This window comes from Microchirus variegatus (assembly GCF_963457635.1).
Source record: "Microchirus variegatus genome assembly, chromosome: 12".
In the NCBI taxonomy this organism is placed as follows: domain Eukaryota; kingdom Metazoa; phylum Chordata; class Actinopteri; order Pleuronectiformes; family Soleidae; genus Microchirus; species Microchirus variegatus.
In genome coordinates this window covers 3,771,827-3,794,609 of record NC_139813.1, presented here as the reverse complement: position 1 = coordinate 3,794,609, position 22,783 = coordinate 3,771,827, and the positions used below count along the sequence as shown (strand labels likewise).

Here is a 22,783-nt window from a genome sequence, read left to right as displayed (position 1 = left end):
TGAAGAAGAGCCCAAAGTAATAAGTGATCAGAGGCTATACTGTTTTAAATGTTTTTTTGAGCAGTGGACATGCGTTTTTTTTGGAATCCGCCCTAATACATCAATTGGTATTAGTTGGTGAGGAGGATTTTGTACATGATGTGGAACTAGAAGCCAATGGAGGTGAATGACTGTGGGGCTGATATGTAGTAATATGAATAAAACACTAATCAGCTGCAACAGAAACAGCTGAGATGAGTGTGAAATGAAAATGAAATAAAATAACATCTCTACTCACTTCAACCTGTTGTTCAGAAGGCTCACCGTCAGTAGAGGCTTTTACATGTAGTGCCACTGCCCGTCCATGCCCATGTTCATGCCCATGCCCCCCATGGGCCCTGGAGAAAAGCAGTTTTAAGTTTACCATGCTTGTTTGCAACTGTGAGTTTGGATGGTCCATTCTTTATAATATAACCATGAGTTATACACAACATTCAACCCAGTCCCCAGGATTTCTACAAACATACATGTGCGCTCAAGTTAGACAACTGAAATGACTTAATTACAAGTCTACAGATATATCATATCAACATGATTGTTGGTGCTTTTGGCTGAAACTATTTTCCAAAAACACCATGTTTAAATGTCACATTCTGTACACAAATGTTTTGATGTAACATTTCCCTTGGTTTGCAGAAAGGTAAAATCAGCTGAAAGCATTTGTCATCAGCTGAGCACAAGCATTTTGAGGGTTTGATAGATGAAGTGGAGATTTCTTACCTCCTGGTCGGAGACCCATGTGCTGCTGCCCATCAAGAACAAAGCCTCCCATTGGCTGACCATCTGGACTGTATGCTGTACCCTGACTCACTATGAATGGAGACACCAGAATGTTCATATAACTGTTCCACATCCTCCAGAGGTTTGACACACACTGTTTGTATCTGATTCTACCTGAGCAGTTTAGTAAATGAAGCTTTACCTGCTCTGTTGGACTGGTCAATCATAGGCTGGACTATTCTCCTCCTTGCATTTATAAACCTGTAAAAACAAAAACCATTGCCATGTGAACTAAGACTAAATATAAAGTACATTAAATAATTCTGAAAAGCTTACAGATGTTGTTTGAAGCAACATTAATAATTAATTAATGTTATTTTAACGCTGGAACATGAATATGTGATAACATTAAGGGTGATATGATTCTTGGAAAATGTATATGTAGACATATTTTTATATTTTCCATATTTTTTACATCATGAAACGTCATAAAATCTCTTGGAAAGTCATGTAAAATATCCAGCATTTACAAAAGCTGTCAGTTGCATTTAGCGTGTTTGAAGCACTGGAGCCCTGCTGTTTGTCTCCAGGGATCTGACTTATAATCTACTTCATTTCTATTGACATAACATGGAGCATTAGGAGAACGCAGTATAGCTGAAAAATTGTATTGATCTGGGTTTAGCTCAGTAGCCCCAGGCTGTGATGAAGCTAACTGCTCTGCCAATGATCTGCCATTGATACATCTAGCAAACAGACAGCATGCTTTTATCATCAGTTAGAATGGGACTGATTCTTATTATATGTCGTTCATTTTTTAAATATTTTTTTAAGCCAACAATAAATACACAGAAACACAGCTGGGTTATTTTGTTACTATAAATAAAATGTAAACTGTGTTTGATGGATTTTACTACAGCCACGCCTTCCCAGGTTCTGTTACTGTAGCAAGTTTCATTCATGCTAATATGAAGTATAATATTATGTATACGTAATATGTTTCAAGTTATTGGCTTGCTTCGGTTTCAATCTATGTTAATTAACTCAAATGAGTTTAGTATGTTAGTTTATGTAATACACAAGTCAAATAATATTTATTTATGTTTTAACTTGAGCACCAAACAACACAATACATATTCACGAGGAAATGATTTAGTATCGACACATCTGAAGTATAGTTAACTATATCCATGGACATAATGAATGAAATAATAATGAAAAACAGCCTCTGAAGGTACATACGATAATCAGTGGCTTATAAAGAGCACAGAGTGACTACATTATGACGTGAGGACAGAGCATAAACCACACATACTTTGTGTCACTGCTGTATTAGTCTGTTTTTTGTTTTTAACTGGTCTGTTAAGTTATTGTTTACAGTTTTTGTCTTCTGCACCTTATTTACATTCACTCTTATCTTATTTCTTTCCATGTACAGTTTTTATAATATTTTGTAATTGTTTATCTGTATACTGAGCTGCTGGAACCCTGTTCTCTCCCCACTGTATAAATAAAGCCATCTTATCTTATCTTATCTTATCTTACCAGTTATTGACTTGCAGGATGGTGAGGCCTGTGTCCTGTGCTAGCTGCTTTTTCTGTTCCTCTGATGGATATGGGTGCTGCGGGAGACAAAAAAAAGGAAAAATGTACCATTTAATAAATTAATTAAGAATTGCATGCAGAAAGGCTTTCATTCATTTGGAGGTAAATCAGGAAAACCTTTCTTCTCCACTCAGGAGGAGGAATCATATTCTGTAATTCCTAGAAGTGAGTGAGACTGGAAAAATGCAAGCTGAACACCACAGGGCGAGAGCGCGTGGCATTGTATGACATTATTTGACATTATTTAACATTGCTTGACAAACGATCTGGTGGCATATAAAGAGGCACAATGGTGGCTTTTGTTTGGGGGCCAGGCCCTCCTTCACCCCGCGACCCCTCCCCACCTTTCTCCATCCCCATTCTCTGGCCTTGGTCCTTCTGCAGGCTCTGTGTGTGTGTGTGTGTGTGTGTGTGTGTGTGTGTGTGTGTGTGTGTGTGTGTGTGTGAGTGTGTGTGTTAGTGTGAGTGAGAGAGAGATAGAGAGAGAGAGAGAGAGAGGTAGGGGAGGGGAGGTGGATTGCCAGATGGCAGACAGGGTCGACCTGTGCACTGTGAGCAGGGTCGTGGGCTAGACCCCATTCTGCTGCTGTCAAAGATGCAGTTGCCTCCTGTGGTCCTCAGTGAAGGATGAGCTTTCAAGCACCTCATTCTTACACACACACACGCACGCACGCACGCACGCACGCACGCACGCACACACACACACACACACACACACACACACACACACACACACACACACACACACACACACTAATTTACAGACATACACATGTTTATGCAGAGACTCATGAGAGCACAATCATACAGTCTGCATACAAAAATAACTACACAGACTCAACATTCAGAAATGACTATATCAACTGTGTATCAACTGATGATTTATTTGATTAAAATAAATTACATTGACTAAATTACATCGCTGTAAAGTTTGAAAAAGTAAGTATTACCACAAACATTGCTGCTAATGAGTAGAAGATGAACACACATTATAAACAGGTCTAATGTTCCCACTGATATAAAACCAGAGATCTTTGCAAAGTCATTTGACCTGGAATTGAATGCCAATTAACGTATTCCCACTGGATAAATAAAATAATGTTTTAATCCAGGATTAAGTGGTTTCTCTTTTTTTTGAGTAATTTTTATGAATCTGGCAGACATTTCAAAGAACAGTTCTGCTTATTCCTGAGGAATGTGTAACAAAGGGTTAGCATTTGTCTGCTACTAGCTTGTTATAGAACCTGCTGTTATAAATATACAATATGCTGTATAAGTAGATCGACCTGCTATTTTTTAGGGTATCACTAGCTATATATCTCCATTGACAGAACAATCCATCTACAACAGATTTGACACTGGTGACCTTCAGTGGAATTCAGGATTTACTCCCTAAACTCAAATGTTTGCATCAGTCTTATAGTGTAGATATTGGATAAATGCATGGCTGCATGGAAAGGCTGACGGACCCATAATGAATCATATAATGAATTGAAACCTTCCACAGTTGCTTTCTTTACAACTTCCTCAGAAGGGGATATTTTTTCAGAATATACGTCAAAAGGTACATGGGTACATCCTGCAATGGCACAACACTTGTGCTGAACAAATTAGGCCTGAAAGGGGATGGGAACAGAGAGGGGATAATTCAATTATCCTCCTTTTTATCTCCTGAATGTAAAGGTGGTCTTTGGAAGGGAAGGACTTACTCCAAGTACAGGACCTGTGTGGGCTCTTGACAAACCACACAACTGAGGATTTATACCACATCTAAGGTGGAAGCGGCATTGGTGTCTTTGGGACCTTGGACAAAAGGTAATACTCTCCTCATGGAGACTTGCTCACCCCCTCGTACAGCGCTGCAACACAGTGTCGCTGCCTCTGAATGGAAAGCTTCTGATGTTGATATCTGTACAAACATCAGACGGGTGTTCCCAAAAAGAACCTTTAGACGTTCTTTCACAAAAGACCAATGAGCTTGGGTTCAAGATACCTTTGGGAAATTTGGCATAGGCTCATTACTGGCATCCTTTCAAACAGCTGCTGTGTGATGGATGGGCTACAGTGTTGTTGGACAACATTCACTTCCAGCATGATGTGTAATCATTATAGACATATGCCGTGCTTGTGATCTATAAAAAGTTACAGCTGGATGGGTCCTGTATAGAAAAGCATTGGAAGAGGGGGTGATATCATGTTGTAAAAAGGAGAGTTTCTGCATTTTTACACGTCAGATTTAGCCCTAAATATCTGGATATATATGTTGTCTCATGATTTCACATACAATGTTTTTTTCATTGTTGTTTTAAACATGTTTGGCTAAACCTTTACATTTAAAAGTTAATATTCTTGTAGACTACATGTATTGAAGAATTGTTTTTTAAAATAATTTCAGCAAATTTTCTGTCAGGATGATATCTGGGTACCAACCTATTGGTAATTTTCCACTATAAAGTTGTAGCATTGCTTAGCACGGTATGGCTCGACTACACGGTTTGGGTCAATTTCCATTACTATAGTGACGTAAGACGTCATACCACGGCTGCACGAATATGCCGTGACTTTGATTTATACACGCCACAAACAAACACACAAACAGTGACAAGCAAAGCAGTTTTTTGGGTGTAGTCAGTTCATTTGAAAGATTAGTTCAGTTCTTCCTGCATGACCGGAGCACAGACACCTCAATTAAAATACAGTGCCGGCTTTCAACAGTGCTGTCGCTAAATACACCGGACTCTTCTGTTGAATAGTAGCATTTTAGACATTTATTTGCAAAATGTTGGAGATTGACTTCATGATTTTTGACTTCATGATTTTTGCGTCTTTTTTACTGATCTACAGTTGGCATTGTTCAGTTTGATTCCTGTGTCGGATGTCGCGCTCATGACTCTTCAGTCATTACACTCACTCCCAATCAGTGGCCGGCAGTCTGTGAACGTCACATTTTGTGTTGACTCAGCTCACTCACAGGTACTCAAAAATGGAAAAGGAACAAGAAAATGGTGGAGCTGTGTCATGCCAAGCCATGCTACAACTGTATCGTCCACCATTACACATATACTGTAAATGGGTGGTACCTGGCACAGCTCTGAAATCATTCTGACCTGAGGGAGATTGACACTGGATCGGAACACTGTGTCCTCAAAAAACATTTTGTTGCATGAAATTACTTACTGTAAGGTGCTGGAAGAGCCACGCTCTCATTATGTTTGTGGCCACTTTGGGGAAGATGCCTCGTTTCTTCTGCCTCTTCTTGTCCTGGTCATCCTCGTCTCCTGTGCCTGGTGATGCCAGGCTGTTGTCGAGGCCATCTCCTGCAATCAGACACAAGAGGAGTCACGTTTTAACAGGAAACTATATCTTTTTTCGCTCTAAACAAAAGAGGCATGCAGCAAACAGAGGAAGACTGCATTGCTCTGTGGCACAGTACTACAATATACTTCCTCTCACCTCTACATCACTCCCTGGCCACTGGATAATGAAGAGGAGTTTGTCGTGCTGCAGCTCAATGAAATGAAGAGCTATTAATTCAATCTGAGCCACGCGTTTGACATGCGGTAATGACTGTGGGAGCTGTGTGTGTGTATGTGCCTGACATAATAAACAATGAATGTTCAAAAACTGTAGTCAGACTCACTGATGTGCCCTCTTATTTAAATATGTGACCTCTGTTTAAAGTAAGACAAACCATTATTCCTTAGAAAGTAAAACTAAAACTGAGGGAGCTTGACTTACAATATTATCCAAGCTACTATTGTAGCTATTAACTCGGTCTACTGTCCCAGTATACAAACATTAGAGAGTAACAAATTAATTAAATGAAGTGTGTCCACCTCCAGTGCGGCAGATGCCCCCCATTCAGCTTGATAGTTTTAGATGTTTTCTGGTTGACCCATTGCAACACAGGTTAAAAAAATTTTTTTTGCTGTCGTCTCCTTTGGACCAGCTTCTATTATTTCCAGTCAAAGCCCACCCATAGAGGTTGCTAGGGTGCTCACATGAAGAAGATAGGAATCATCTAAAATAATATATAAAACTTGGACATTTTAAATAAATGAGTTACACATTATACAGTCTGTGACTACTGTGTAATCTGCATTCAAATGTAGTTTAAAAACGTTCTCTTGCTTGTTTACAGAGAGTGAGCGGTCAAGTGACGTATTTCCTGTTCCTTTAGGGCGCACAAATCTTTACCACAGACTCTCTCTGTAGTGATGCATGCACACAGACAGGACAGGCTCCTGTGCGCAGCTGCAGATCTGTCAGTGTGGACACATGATGACTGAGTCAATCATGTCTTTATAAACTTTTGAACTAGTTTCAATCCTGTAAATCATATCCTGTCACAGTAAGAGACAACACTCTGTGTCTCTCTCTCTCTCAGCTCTGAACAGAGTGTCATGTCTGATCTCTAATCAATCGTGTCAGCTGTTTTTTTCTTTTGATTCATGCAGTGCTTTATTCCTCTTTTCATTTAAAATATGCCGGTTTTTATCACCAGCCGCCACTGTGCTGAGCCAGAGTCCAGTTGACTCTATAAATGCATTAGTAATTCTCCCAAACTTGTTATTTGTGACCATGTTAGTCCAATTTGGTACTATTTCAGTCAGAGTTTCATTTATTTTAAATGTATGGTGTTTGTCAAACTAACACAATAATAATTTTTTTCCCAGCATCATGTAAACTCCCACGCTCACCAACACTGTCCAAGTTGTTGACTGTCTGCAACTAGGCCACGTCATACCAGGCTCTGGCTCCTGCCATTAGCAACATTCCTGTTTGATATCAGCAGGAAACTGGTGTGGATCGAGGCAGGAGGCCTCCTTTAAGCTAAGATTTCCGCCTCTGCTAGCTAACTCACTCCAACTTACAACACAAGGGAGCGCTCCACTCCCTCTCCCCTCTCTGCCATTAATTGTGCATCAGCCGAGATGATTTACTTTTAACAGTGGTGGTTAGTTTTCTTGCCCTCAGGGCAGAGAAGCCTTGAAAGCCTGCCTGGAGGGCATGTGAATAATGCATCTGAGAGACTCCTCCCCTGAGGCGAGACAGGAACCCTACTTTTCTTAAGATTTGCCCAAGCATGTCTTTTTGTTTTTAGCGATGCATCAATCAAATGCCCCCTTATTCACGCATAAATATTTCAGCTAATGAATATTGACATTAAAAAGGATGTGTTGTGGGGTTGGGGGCTGTGGGGGTTGTGGGAGATTTCACTGATGGTGTCCAGCTAGGAGTCAGAGATAGGGTACAATGCTCGAATCCTCGACCCAATACTTTGTTTTATCCTTAACCTCTTCCGCAGCATGTCAGTTAAATCACATCTTTTTAGGTTCAGCTTCACTGGGGTCTCATTCCAGCATTGTTTATGTTCTGTTTATTGTGTCTATTTGATCACTAATTAAATGATTAGTGATCAGTTTTTATCTTAACATTTCTGCATTAGTAACCATAACAAGGTTAAGTCTATATTTGCATTGAGTGATGTAAAGTTTGTTGCCTTTTTGTATTTGCATTTGTATTTGTATAATACTTGATTATTTATATTTCAAAAATATACTTTTACTTGTATGGTATGGTTTACTATCGTATGGTATGGTATACTATAGTATGGTATGCTATGGTTGAGACAGAAAACATCTGGTTTGGAGAGGTTAGTGATTATTGAAGTAATTATGGAACAACAAAAAAGAGCAAACAACCGTCACCACAGATACAAATCAGAAAATGGTGACCACAAATTTGCACTTGAAAATGGCAGATATCATGGCAGTAACAAAGGTTTATGCTCCATTTTTCAAAATTATCCCATCACCTTGTACTTTTACTGTCTACAAATAACAGATTACTTCTCACACTGAAGTTCAAGGAACATTGCATTTTTTGGTGAGGTATTTTTAAGCAAGTGTGCTTTTCCAGTACTCCATACCACACTGTTTACAGGTGCTGCAGAAGGTGGAGTTGGAGGCCCCATGTTTGAACACTGTAACCTTTCCACCTCAACTAAATGTAAATACTGTAAACTAAAGAGTGTAAACTAAACAGCTTCTAGCTGATGTCTGATTTGTCCAGCTGAAGGAACAAAGAGAAATCTGTGTAATCATAACACTGAAAACTGAAGGTTTTGAATGTTTTAAGACTTGTGTTTTTGGTAGTTGTTTTTTGTTATTCATCACTTCAGTCGTAATGACACGACTCAAAAGAGTGGCCACAGTCATAAATAGTGCGCTAATGATGTTGGATCTTTAGATCATGGGGCAATGTGTAAAAAAAAGAAACTTGCTTGGCCTAATTATATCCAAGGAAGGCGTGTTGCCTGCCCCCACCCTGGTCCACCTCCTCTCCTCATCCTTCTTTCTTCTGCTCCAGAGAGGGAAAAGCCGCAGGGCAGATCCTCTGCTACACTAATCACTTCTGACTGTTCTGCGGCAAGTCGGCCAATCTAAACCAGTGTGTGACAGTGCAGTCTCAAGTCGAACACTCGTGCAAGTCTCTCATGCCCCCTTCACCTCCGCCCGCTCCTCTCTCCCTACATCACACCCCCCTCCCCTCCCCGCCCTCATCCACCCTGCCTGCCAGTGTCTGCATGCAGAAGCAGTGGAGGGGGTGCGTGTGGAGCTGGAAGGAGTGGGTGTGTGGGGAGATGTGGGCATTACCACAGGGATGGCTAGAGCATCGCCGCGGGGCTCAGAAAGAAAAAAACATCACCCAGCGATATGAAAAGAGAAAACAATCTCTTCCCCTTATACACCTGAGCTTTAATTACTTTACATTCTGAAGCCACTAAGATATTGAACACTGGATCTCTGAATTCAGTCTGCTGTCCACTGCTGTAAAATTTCCCTGTATCAGCATATTCATTAACATTTATGCAACATTAGATATGTACAATTGTCAGTAAGAGTTATAAGTTAGACAGAATAGTGTTTAAATACAATAAAAAAATGTGGAACAATATTCGCATGTAAATAAAAAAGAGCAATAAAAACAATAGATAATGCCACAGATAATTATAAATTATAAAAACACACACAGGATAAATCTGGTTCTGGCAGAGATTTCTTCTTCTGTTAAAAGGAACTTTATTCTCTCCACTGACGCCCGGGGTTTGCTGAATTGTTGGGTTTCTCTGCCGTGAGATAATATATATAATATATGTTGTGATTTGGCACTATATAAATAAATATATACATAAAACTGAAGTATAAAACATATAAGAATAAATATTTACAAACAATGCCTAACATATTCAATATTTGATTGATGTATTTATAATTTTTCATTCAATTGATGTTTAAATGACACTAATAAATGTTTGTGTATTACTATAATTTTATGATAATGATGCCTTTCTCTTTACTCTCTTGAGTTCTTGTGTCAGATAAAGAGAGCAAGTTAAACCTGATTGCAATTATATTTGTAGTAAACTGAAATAAATACATATTTAATTGATGTTGTCACAATGTTAAACATCTACATTATAATAAAGTTATGTTGGGGTTATGTATTAAAAATAAAAGCTGAAAAATATGAATTTGGTTTGTTTCATTGACTCGCTGATGTATTTTTTTATGATTCTTTTTGTTTACATTCCTAACTTCTTCAGCTTTCTAACTAGACTAAGATGGTTGTGATAGTTTTGCTTCTTTTAATTTAAATAAATAAATAAATAAATAACACCATATCTTTGAAATTGTAATTGTTTTAAATGCACTTTTATGTTCCTGTCTGCTGTTACTCTGGGATGAGCAGTCAGTGGATGAAGTGTCCATAAGACAAAGTGCAGAGTGTCTAGCAGAACTGATTGCTGCACCCCCTGCTGCATCAGTGGTGCAAAGCCACGGTGGGCTGCCTAATGAGCTCAGTGGGGCCCTGATCCATCATCAGTGACACCTCATGGCTCCTCCCCTTATACAAAGCTCTAAATGGAGGAGCCTGGAAGCTTTCCAAGACACAGGGAATCCTCTGTGTTAGGAAGTGAATGTGATGTGTGATTAGGAACTGTTAATGGGGAGATCGAACTGTTTAATGCATGTTTGCACACAGGTGCTAAATACAGTGAGGCCACAAATGCACACATGCATGAGCTGCACTAACAAGAGTGTGGAACTAAGGAGATTTCTATGGTTTCTATGAAGCACTTTGCTTTTCACTGTTCTCATCATCATATTAATAATAATAATAATAATAATAATAATAATAATAATAATAATAATAATAATAATAATAATAATAATAATAATAATGCATTATATTTAAGGCGCCTTTCAAGACACTCAAGGTTGCCAAGGTCATATTGTTGGTGATGTGTCCATAGATGTGTCTCCTAATTTGCACAAGACTTGCATAGATGACTAAAGTCCATTATTAAAGGCAAAACATAATTGTGAATTTGGACTGGTTGTTATGTGGTTGTAGGTTTTCAGGTTTTTATCCAGCCTCTTAAGATTTATGTGTTTATGTTTTTCAATCTTTTTTCGGGCCACAGTGGATCATCTGTCTCCATCTTGCCGTCTCTCTTCTGTTACACCAACTGTCCTTGTGTTTATGTTTTAAATAACATGCATACAAATTCACTATATTTATCTTGCATAAGTCTGGTTTATCTGCTGAAAAAAGTGTTAAGTTTTAAAACTTTACTCTTGTTACAATTTATAGTGTGACTTGAGTGGCAATTATTTGTCATCTTTAAAAAGTGGTCTCCAACTTTACAGTTGAAAGGAAAGTGTGTTTCTTCTAAACACAAAAAAGATAACTGATAATAAAACCATTTGCAGGTTGTAGTCATGCTAATTCAGATTCTAAGACTATGTCATAGATAAATAATATCCATGTCAATCTGGTATCCCAATGTGTTACATGCCCCCACGACCACCACCTTGCCCCTTGCACCCTTTGGTGGGAATTTTGTGATCGTGAACTGCATCAATTTAGAAGTGTTATATAACACCATAATGATCTAAAAAACAGTATCATGGACTTAATGTGAACAAATCTCAAAAGGTTAATCTTGTACTTTACAAAGTCATATCAAGACTGTGTCTGTCTGTTATATGTGATCTCCAATTTATCACAACTAGTGGCCATGAAAACTGACCACTCACTTGTTCGTTCAGCCCTCATGCCCTGAGCCACACTGGATGTATCTCATGCACTATGAACATTCACACATTCCCTTTGAGAATGGCCATAACTAATGTCATTTTCTAATGTTCTCAAAAAATACAATATGATACTATCCATCGTTCAACTGTTTCGCAATAAAAGCCCTGCTGGACAATAATGAATCCTGGGACAGAAATGCTTGAGTACTTCAATTTTGAACTGGTTACACACAGTGTTGTATGTGTGTGATATATTTCACAGATATACACGCTGAGACTGTAGGGATAGGTCATTTTCACTGTACAGCAAGGGGAGAAAATAAGCTCTATTCTCAAGAATGAAAAGTGGGTCCTCACAAATTTGATAACACCGGCACCTAAATGAAAGCAAGATATTTCAAGAAAAAAAGAAAATTCTATTGTGCTGGGTATGGAATTGAAAAACCAAAGCAATTGTGCCACATTGGGTGAACTGACATATTGAGACAAATATCTTCAGTAAATAAAATACTATATGTAGTTTTCAGTAAATAAAATACAATTTCTGTTAATTTGTTTACTAAATAATGTATTCTGTTTTGAGAGAGTTCGACACAGTCAGCACTCCTCTCTTTCCTCCTATTTTTGGAAATAGATCCAATCTTCACGAAGGAAACAACACTTTTTAAGACGCCAATAAAATATTGATTTAATCATTCAAAAATATTGTATTTTATTGTTTGAAAATAATTATTTGTATTGTGTTTTTTTGTTTGTGGGCAGGCCTGAGGAAGCAATCTGCTGATTGGCTACTGAGTTTTGGACCGGAAGTCGTCACAGGCTTGGAGTCTGGAACACTTTCCCCAGGTTTTCCCCATCAACATCCGACAAAATAATTGTAAATAACTGACGTTCAGATTATAAACGTCAGATACTTAGAATTATTTTGTTGGATGTCGACGGGGAACAAATTCCAGACGGACAGTGACTCCAAGCCTGTGACGACTTCCACGCCAACAAAAAACCACAGTGCAAAGAACAAACCAGGGAGTATAAAGAACAAGGGAGGAAGAGCAAAAAGAACAAATGTATTTTCAAAAAATGATATACAATATTTTTCAATTATTAAATTGATATTTTATTTGCTTTGTGCAAAGTGTTATTATACAAATATTGACAGAAATCTAATTCTAGACTGCACTGTGTATCACTGTGTCAGCACCTTTCCCTGAACCTCATTCCTTCCCCCTGAAGAAAGACCCTGGATGTGACAGAAAGATACAGCACATCCTGCTCCTCACATTCCACACATCTCTGAGCACTAGTGTGCAAAATCTTTTTTTTTAGTCACTTCCACCACCTTTTGTTTTATTTGGCTCTTTGTAATGGACATTTCAAGCCTCCCCCTCGTCCTCCCTCCCAAACATTCCTGGGAGAGCTGTGGTCACCAGCAGAAGTCACCCTGGGGGTTTAGCTATCAAAGACGGCCCTCTCTGCATATCACACAGCTTACAAGGCAACAACCAGAGGCTGAGAGCTCACAGGGGAGCCAGGAGCCATGGGTCAAACTGATGGCCACACACTGAAGGGATCATCTAGGTGTGGTTAGCCAGAGCTGGAAGCCACAGCGCCCACCACTTGAGTGGTCCCAAATGATGGTGGATTTTAAAAGGTTCCCTCAGACCACAATGACAAGCAGTTGCAGTGAGGACAACACAATCTGTTTCTTTCCATTCAAGTTTAAAATGTAATCATCTTTCATTAGTAATATTGGGAAGTCAGAATTTGTAAGGTGAAAATAGTTTGTTCCAGTTTTTGTTTTACACCAAAATATAAACTGGAACACATCCCAGTAAACGGGTTCACTGTGTTTTGCTACATGTCATGTACACTACACTCACTACAGTGATGTCATCACGAATAGACCTTAAAATACCACAATAAAATAACAAAAAAACCACAATATCCATCCTTCACTCTGTGTTTTAGTTGCCAGTCAACATGTAGGCCACTGTCCAACTGACCACCATGACTACTGTGCAGTATGAGAGCATCATACTGTTTATTAAAACACTGATAATGAGCATCACACAGGGAGCGACTGAGATTTAGCCAATACAAAATCAAGGGAATGAGTATCAGCATCTGTATAAAAGAAGAAACGCTGACCTATGAAGCGATCTGTGTTCAGATGAGACTTTCAGATCTACATCAGCAGTCATTTGTATCGACTTACCTAACCTAACTTAACAAACCTGGAAACACAACCATTCAGCTTCACTGGGCAGGAAGTGAATATGCTTAACTATGTCGTTTTTAAAGTCTGCATCTTGCAGGTTACAGGAGGATACAGATCCAGTGTCGAAGCTATTATTATCATACATATCATCACAATTATTATTATGCTATAATTACAGTCGATATCAGTAGAATGTATATGAACAATCTCTGCTGTGCTGTATAAATGACCTTGTAGTTCTATAAACATGTCATCACTGACTCTAACTGTGCTGTATAAAGTTATAACTTGATACAGTTGTTGTATATCTGCTCCTGGTCTCTTTCTTCTCTCTCCGCCTCATCTACCTCTTGTCCTTTTGTTCCCGCTCTCTGTTCCCGACCTCTCCTCTGTCCCCCATTTTTTACTTTCACCCCAACCGGGCAAGGCAGATGGCTGTGCATCTTTGAGTCTGGTTCTGTCAGAGATTTCTTATTCTGTTAAAATAGGTTTTTTATTTTCTCTCCACTGATGCCTAGTGTTTGCTCATTGTTTGAATTGTTGGGTTTCTCTGCTCTCCATGATGTTGTCTATGTACAGAGACCTGAGATTGTTATGATTTGGTGCTATGCAAATGCAATTGAATTGAATTGAATTGAATTGAATTGAATTGAATTGAATTGAATTGAATTGAATTGAATTGAATTGAATTGAATTGAATTGAATTGAATTGAATTGAACCAGGAGTGTTTTCACACTTCTCTACTTCAAGGATAGGTGGATAGCAGACCTGTCCAGACTAAATGTCTCTCAGCCTGGCATTGTACACATCCCATCCAATCTATTCATTAGACTATTAACTAAGACTATAAAACTAATTTACAATGGTTGGAGATGGTATGATGTTTATGGTAGATGGCATCACTAAATGATACTGTGTACACTCACATCACTGTACCTGAAGAAAAGAGTGACCAAAGCAACCAAAAGCAATTAAAACCCTGGAGAACTAAACCTATGTAAATATTAAGATATTTGAGAATGCAGTTTAGTTGTTTGAGTTGAACATGTTTTCTGCTTACACAAATTACACGTTTATAACCACATTTGTCAATACAAATCCGCCAGAAATTATCTGGCTATAGTAGTTATTAACATTAGTAATTATCTGTAATTATTCCAATAAATGTCAGATATTAAAGACTGATTTTTATTGTAGAAACCAGATAATAATTAAACAAATAAATATTCCACACATCTGAAGCAACATGTTTATAGTAATTATGTGTTTGCACAATATATAAACTTAAATGTATGTAACCTTTGTTATATGGATAATGAAAAATATTATGTATGAATAAAATATTATGATATATCTATTGAATTATTAGCTACCTGCTGAGCTCTTTATAAAAGTGATGATATCAGCATGAAAACATTTGTGTGTAAATAAGATTAGCATGCTTTGCCTCTAACTGTCCTTTCTATCCTTTCAGCTTGTGTGTTTGACTCTTCCCTATAGCATGAGAATAGAGTGGAAACAAGGCGGTGAGGCCCAGGGAGAAGCAGCAGGTAGCATGCAGCAGATCCTGCTACAGCAACCACAGCTCTGATCATTCTGCCCTCTTCTCTTCCTTTGTTCCTCATACATAAAGTGCTCTGTCCTTACATCCCTGCAGGGGGCATTCGGCACCCCCATCCTCAATGCATTCTCTCCCAGGTCAAAAGGCCATGGACCTTGGGTTTTCCCCCAATGGTTTTTTTTTTTTGTTTGTTTTTTTAAAGGAAAGGAGCTTTTCACACTGTAGTCTTCCTCTACTTGCCTAGATACAGATTTGTGGACAGTGAAAGGGTAAATAAATTAAAACATGTCACATTCTCAGTGCTTCGCAGATGAAACTGAGGAGCCAAGATGAGTTTTACAAACCGGATAACAGAGCATTGGCTTGGTTTCTGATTGTCTCTTAATCTCTTGTCTTGCAAAGCATCCTCCTATTGTTCTGCTCAATGCTCTGCTCATTGATGCCTGATGGGCAGAGGGTGGAAAGTTGCTTTAAAGTCCATTCTATTTTTACTGCAGCCAAAGGGGAGAAAAACAAAAACAAGCCATAAAACCCTTATAGCTTCCAATTAGCACATCAGAAATCACATTAAGTGCAGGAACACCAGGGCAACAGTAAAAAGAGCAGTGCAGAGCAGTATCAGAGGGAAGAGAGGAGCAAACAGTGAGGACACTGCATCAACATTAATTCACAAACCAGCACTGCCATTAAAAACGGTTGAAATGATACATGTGCTGTAGTTATAATATTTGTTATTGTTAACTAATTATTTTTCAAACTTTTACAGCACTTTCCAACAAAAAAAAGTAATTGCAAACATTTTTGATTAACACAACAAGTCAAAATTCAAGTTTTTAAAAAAGATTTAAAAGCTGCTCAACACTCAGTCAATAAATTATTATTAAATCAATCACTTAATTAATTTTTGATGATTGGTTAATCAAGTTGAGTCTTGTCTTTTTGAATGTAATTTCAGCTTTTTAAAATTTTAAAATGTTCTGATTCTTTGCTTCTCTGGGACAGCATAATTTTGAGGTATTTGACAACAAACATGTCATTAACGACAATCAGGACAAAATATGAAGGACGTGACCTCTGGGTCTGTGTCACTCTATGTCTTCCCTGCTGTGCCAACTTAGAAAATGCAAATAATTAAGCTAATATAACTTCCTTTTTCCTTCAAATAGGAGAAAAGTCACTGTTTTCATATAAATTACAGTTAGGGTAAATACCAGCACAGTCCACACTAAATCTGTTATGATCATCATCTAAGAAGAACTGACTTGTGTGATGAGGTGAAGGGAATAAAGACAGATTCCCCAGAGTGAGTGGGCAGCAGGGCCTGAGGTTACAGCCAAGTCACAGCTTTGATATGGAGGAGAAAGCAGGAGGCTCTTACCCAGCTCACTCGTGTTGTCTCCACTCTGGGAGACGTGTCCCCCACTGGATGGTCCCGGGGTGCCCACGGAGGGTGTGGAGTGGGTGTCGTCCATGTCTCTCCAGGACACTGGGTTCTGAGAGGTCAGAAAGAGGTCCACACAACAGGGGACAGGAGATAAGGAAAGAGGAATGACAAGGGGAGAAACAGATGAGGAAGGTTCAACAAGTCCAGTATAAGGTCAATTCTTTCCACAGTTAAATCTGATAAACGCAAAAGACAGGAGCTAAGATGTAAGCCAGAAACATTGTTACCATTCTGTCAAGCAGGGAGTTCAAATCTACAAAGTAGTAGCAGAGAGTGTAGCAGAGAGTGCGGCAGAGTGTGCAGCGTCCTGTGTTCTGTCTGTGACTGTGAGCAGTGTGGAGGAGAGAGCCTGTATTTATTGGGCCGACTGGCCCGGCCACTCAGACTTCTATAAGCCCAAAACAAACAGCAGCTCAGCCTCTTCAGCCTCTCTGCGTCAGCTGTTTGCCGGATGGTGATCAGATGAAGAGCTCGGCAGATGACAACAAGAAGTGAGGGGACAAAGACGCAGTGTGAATGAGGCCTCTCACTCATGGCCCCTCTTTTTTTCTCCAGCCTCACAATAATTACAGCTCCTCAAATAGGCATCATGTGTTTGTACGTTTATCAAGCTAATTAGCGTCTTGGTTTCCTCACAGCCCATCTGTTCAAATTTAACAGTTAACAGGAATGTTCTTCCAAACTGTATGGGAACAATAACACTATTTTCCAGGTCAGGGCCAGGGACCCTAATCAGCTCTTGGGATAGGCCCGACTGGGTCGCCAAACCGCTTTCATTTAATTTAATTCTATCTATTTTTGTAATACTGGAAGTGGAAGGGAATTGATGTTTGATCTTGGGAAAAGTCAAGGGCTGAGCATGGCGCAGATGTTTACTGCTCTTTCACCAGGTTTGTGTGTGTGTGTGCAGAAGTTACTGTAACACATAGTTTTACAGTACTGTGTAAAGGTCTTAGGCCACTGTTAGATTTGTTGTATTAGCAATGCTATGATGACTGTGCAGTATAAATATTTCTTTATCACTTAATTGGAAGACATGGAACACATTTGACCTACCCTTACACAAGAACTATAGCACAGCCCTGGCTTTCTTTAACCCGGAGTGGAACCCAAATTAACGTTGTTTTTGGTACAACCTGTGATTCTTCTACTATCTCATGCTCAATGATTGCTTGCTCATATATAAGACCAACTTTTAGTCACATCATTCCAATCCAAATGCCAATGATCACATATCATTTAACAGACATGACAACAACAACGCTGCTGGTATCCTGAGACTTTTGCACAGCACTGAATGTTTTACAAATCTTGCACATAGAGCAAAGAGGAGCTGATAAATGTTGATGAATATGAGTGTGACACTTCAGCTGTTGATATAGGAACCAAGATCACTTCTAAAGTTAATGGCTGACTGATGTGTGCCTCCAGCAAGGTTATAATGGTTTTCATTAGTTTAAGTTTTGACTTTTTGTTTTCAAAATGAGTTAGGTTTTTATTTTATGTAAATGCTTAGTTGCCAGGCCTAGTTGCACATGGCCAGTTAGATTGCCAGGTGCAAGATTCCAAAAGGTAAGTAGTGGCATAACCCAGCAAAAGATGCCATTTTAAAAGTGTTAAAATAATCGGAAATAACATCCCATTGTTTGTGAGCCAGGAGTCTCGGAGAGCTCAATCTGAGGAAAAACATGGGCAAAATTAAAGGTTTGATTCACTCAGATGAACCAACTCAACCCAATTAACTGCATAACACATGTCATGTTGGACTTCACTTACTGTGTGCCCCACTGTAGATAAAAACAATATTATGTATGAATCAAAAGGCTGTCTCAAATAAAACCGCTCTAAATTACAGGGAGAGAAAATAATAAATAGATGTCATATGAACTCAAAAGGATTATGTATGAAATTAATTTACAAGGACGAAAATTAAGCACATTTTCACTACAATTTTAGTTTCTTTTAGTTTGCTTTAAAAACACACAATTCAGTTTCAGTTATTTATCTTTTTTTAATACTAGTTTTTATTTTTACCTTTAGTTTTCGTTAACTATAGTGACGTTGGGCTCCAGGAGTCTGCCTGACACTGTCTAACACACAACCAACACTGCTGCTGCTACACTGAAAACTTCAACTTGTGAATATGCTTCTTTTTTGAATGAACACCGTTAGGAAGAGGCTGTGTAAAGCACACAGCAGGGGGTGCAGCCTAACAATGACCCCCTCTGCTCTTGCTATAATAATCCCTTTGGCTGAGAAACACAAGTCTGACAGACTCTGAAGTCTGTCAGCAAACAAAACACTGAAGAGTATCATCACACAAACAACATTCAAACATCTTTGAGCTGTCATCTCAACTCTCATCAAAACTGAGCAAAAATTACAATTTAAGTGAAATTCCACAGAAAAGCTATTTAATTCACTCTCAAGATGTTTTGCCTTGGACCTTATAATCATTTTTGGAAATTAGAGCACATGATTGATCTATATTAATATTGATCTGCAGTCCTCCTGGTATGGTTTTCCATTTGTTGATTGGAGGTGAAAGTGATGTCTGTTCAAGAGTTATTTTGTCTTTCTATATTATCTTATCTGTTGAAAATGATACATCATATAAGTCACTCACTCAGTCATCTTCTACCGCTTATTGTCCACATGAGGCAATAAGCGGAGAGACACATAGAGACACATAGAGAGACAAACAGCCATTCACTCTCACCAACAGTCAATTTAGACTGTCCAATTCATCCAATCCCCATATTGCATTTTTGTGGACTGTGGAGGAAAAAAACCCACACACACACGGGGAGAACATGTGACTTCCATGCAGAAAGACCCTTGTTCAGACCAGGTCATAAACCTGGGTCTTCTTCTACCCGTGTTCTATCATAAGTCAGTGTTATAAACAAATGAATACGAGACAGAGTAGACAAAAACCTCAAAATAATTTAGGTTAAATAATTTTTCTAACTTCACTATCCCCACTGATTGTGTGTGTGTGTGTATGTGTGTGTGTGTGTGTGTGTGTGTGTGTAAGCCATAATGTAGCTGCTACACATTCATCAATATGAATAATGGTAGCGATGAAAACAAGACGTGCATGAGTGTGAAGCACACATTGACTCACATGATCCAGGTTGGTGGAGGACCCTGAAAGATCGTCGAAGTCTGACTTGCACACGTCTCTCTCCTCGATGACCAGGTCAATGGGCATTTTGCCTTTGAGACAGCTGATGTAGCGGTGGCAGAAGTTATCACAGAGCTCGTGAACCTGATAAATGAAGTCTGTCATTGAGATCGAGTGCAAGATAAAGCAAATCATTGATTGTGAGTGTCATGAAGGGACTGAGACACTTTACCTTCTCTAATTCCAACAGATGAAATCGAAGTACTTGAATAGCTTGGATCATCTGAAAGCAGACATTGTAAAATCAGAGCAGCAAAAAGGACATGGCTGTTATAATCGTGTCACCAACATCACACAAATGTTGCTGTTTCCCTTTGCGACAAAAATAAATGCCTCCTGGAATGTATGTGTCTGTGTGTGCGTCTTTCTCTCTCTCTCTCTCTCTCTCTCTCTCTCTCTCTCTCTCTCTGTGTGTGTGTGTGTGTGTGTGTATGTGTGTGTGTCTGTGGTGTCCTGCTGTGCAAATGCAGAAAACTCCAAAGAGAAGGAAGTGCTCACCAAGTTATCCAGCTCTGCGTGGATGAAAATAAAGGTTTCTCTGCGCGGATCTGAGCATGAGAGACATGAGTGGAGAGTTCTATTAAATCAATAATCATTTGCATGAATAGCATAAATATACCCACTCATTAATCACATATCCTATATGTACATAGCATCAATAGAAATGAATCCATCATCTGAATAGAAACAAATTAATGCCACAATATAAATAACATAAATACAAACTAATCCATCCCACATTTGAAGACATGATTATACATCTAATCTCCACATACCAAATTAATCCTACATTATGTACAAATAAGAAATAGTGACTTGTTCATCTGTTATTAGAATATCCAATATTCTACAACTAATTATTTCTACACTCTGTATAACTAGCACAAATACAGACTATTTCACCCGACCTCCTTAAACACAAATACAATTCAGTCTCCAACCAAATATCCAAAGTCTACAATCCATACCAAACCATACACACATAACTCATTCTACACATTCTTCATCTGTATAACAGCTCATTATAAAACAGTGTTGCAGGTGTGTGTGCTCCTACCTGTTTGGCAAACACTGCGATATCTTCATTGAAGGAGTCTGAGGAGCAGACGTCTCCTCCCGCCACCCCGGGCTCTCTGGGTGTGCAGGTCGCCAGCTCACACTTCTCAAACACCAGAGCCAGCAGCGGGAATAACGGGTGTCTGCAACACAAGGCCCACTGCGTTAGATAAACTGTGACTGTCACTGCACCCGTTCATATGTATTCATTCCTTCAAAGTCCAACGGAACTAAAACGCATCTGTCGAAAGTTAAGCTTTATTCGCCACTCTGAGCTTTCATTTTCATTCTGTTATTTCAAACAAGGAAATATTTCGATTGAAATATGTCGATTGGAACATTGTTTAAAACGAATAAAAAATAATCAGCAATAATCAGTAAATAACTAGATCAACACAAACGCATAATAATAATAATAACTAAAAAACTAAATAAAAAGTGCAATAATCATAATAATACGCCAATATTAATACTTTCTTTTTTGTTTTGTTTATAGACCTTCATTCGTTTTTTTTTTTTTTACTGATATTTTATTTTATTTCAAAACTATTGTTATTATTATTGTAGCTGTATTTTTTTGCTTTAATGTCACACAAACACACACACACACACACGCGCGTGCGCGCACCCGTAAATTTGGTCCTTGTCTCTCTTGAGCGCGTCGTTCACGGCGCTGCCCATGCTGCTGCCCATGCTGCTGGGCATGATATTGTGCGGTGCGTGGGCTCCGTAGTGCTGTGTCGAGTGCGGGGGCGGCCCGTGGTTGAGGTGGTGGACCTGGGGCAGCGGCCGCGGCGCGTGCGGGTCTCCGTACATGGAAGCGGGGACTCCGACTCCGTCCATCGCGCCGCCGTAATGAGCCAGCTCATCGTACTGGAAGTGTGAGAGTTGACAGAGATGACATGAAGGTGAACAGGTAGAAATAGTGTTGGTTCATTGTGTTTTTCATTGTCAATGAAGACATTTAAATCTGGATTTCACTCAATTCTCGTTGAATACCCACAAATAAAATATATAAGCACTGTGTGAACTTACTGCTTCATTTGTTTTATTCATTTCATTCGTGCATCGACTTGAATGATCCATTCTGTTCATAATTGCAAACAGTGGAAATTAAATATGGACCTACCCTCTGAGCCATCTCCGCGCGCGCCTTCCACTCGTGAAAGAAGTTTGGTGTTGATGAGAAGTTAAAGAGAAGACTTAAATCCAAAACGGGGATATAATCCGCTGTGTAGCAAGGTGCAGGTCAATGCAAAGTGGTACAAAAAAGAAGGATCCACGCGCAAATGTCTTACTTCCTCGAAGTGCTTCAGTATGGATGGTTGTGTGCCTCATGGATGGCGTGTGTGATGTTCCGTGGTCACTCCGTGCTTCTCTCACTGAATCCTTGTGCCCATGTCTGTGTGTGTGTGCGCGCCGACACGCTGACTGTCCGCAGCACTGCTCTGGAGCTGCTTATAGGAGCGATGCTGCTAATGGTGGAGGACGAGAGGGATGAGAGTGAGCACACCCACACTCACCCCCCCCCCCCCCCCCCCCCCCCACACACACACACACACACCACACACACCGACAAATCACTGTGTTTTCAAGAAAAGAAGAAAAACTAAAATAAATAGAAAATAAACCCGTAAATACTTCTGTATTGATCCGGGAAAGTCGATCGTTTTCATGCCCAGTTGATTTTCGATATTTGAGAGCACACATTCGAAAAAAGATTTCCCTTTGTGTTTCTGAATGTTTTCTGTGTGATTGAATACAGTATACAGTACAGAATACTGTAAAATAAATGATCATATTAATACACTTCACAAAGGAAGAGGAAAAACAAACAAACACACA

General features: G+C 39.2%; 1 protein-coding gene across 1 annotated transcript; it reads right to left on the bottom strand.

Annotated features, from left to right (window-relative positions):
• Positions 1 to 318: 318 nt before the first annotated feature.
• meis2b (Meis homeobox 2b) lies at positions 319 to 22,079 on the bottom strand (the record flags this gene model as incomplete). The annotated part of the gene is given in 13 exon segments (XM_083899139.1): positions 319 to 377; positions 760 to 849; positions 962 to 1,020; positions 2,305 to 2,381; positions 5,542 to 5,681; positions 16,630 to 16,737; positions 19,813 to 19,966; positions 20,055 to 20,105; positions 20,381 to 20,397; positions 20,400 to 20,430; positions 20,940 to 21,081; positions 21,567 to 21,811; positions 22,068 to 22,079. Coding segments are annotated over 13 exon segments (1,185 nt in total).
• Between the last annotated feature and the right edge of the window lie 704 nt (positions 22,080 to 22,783).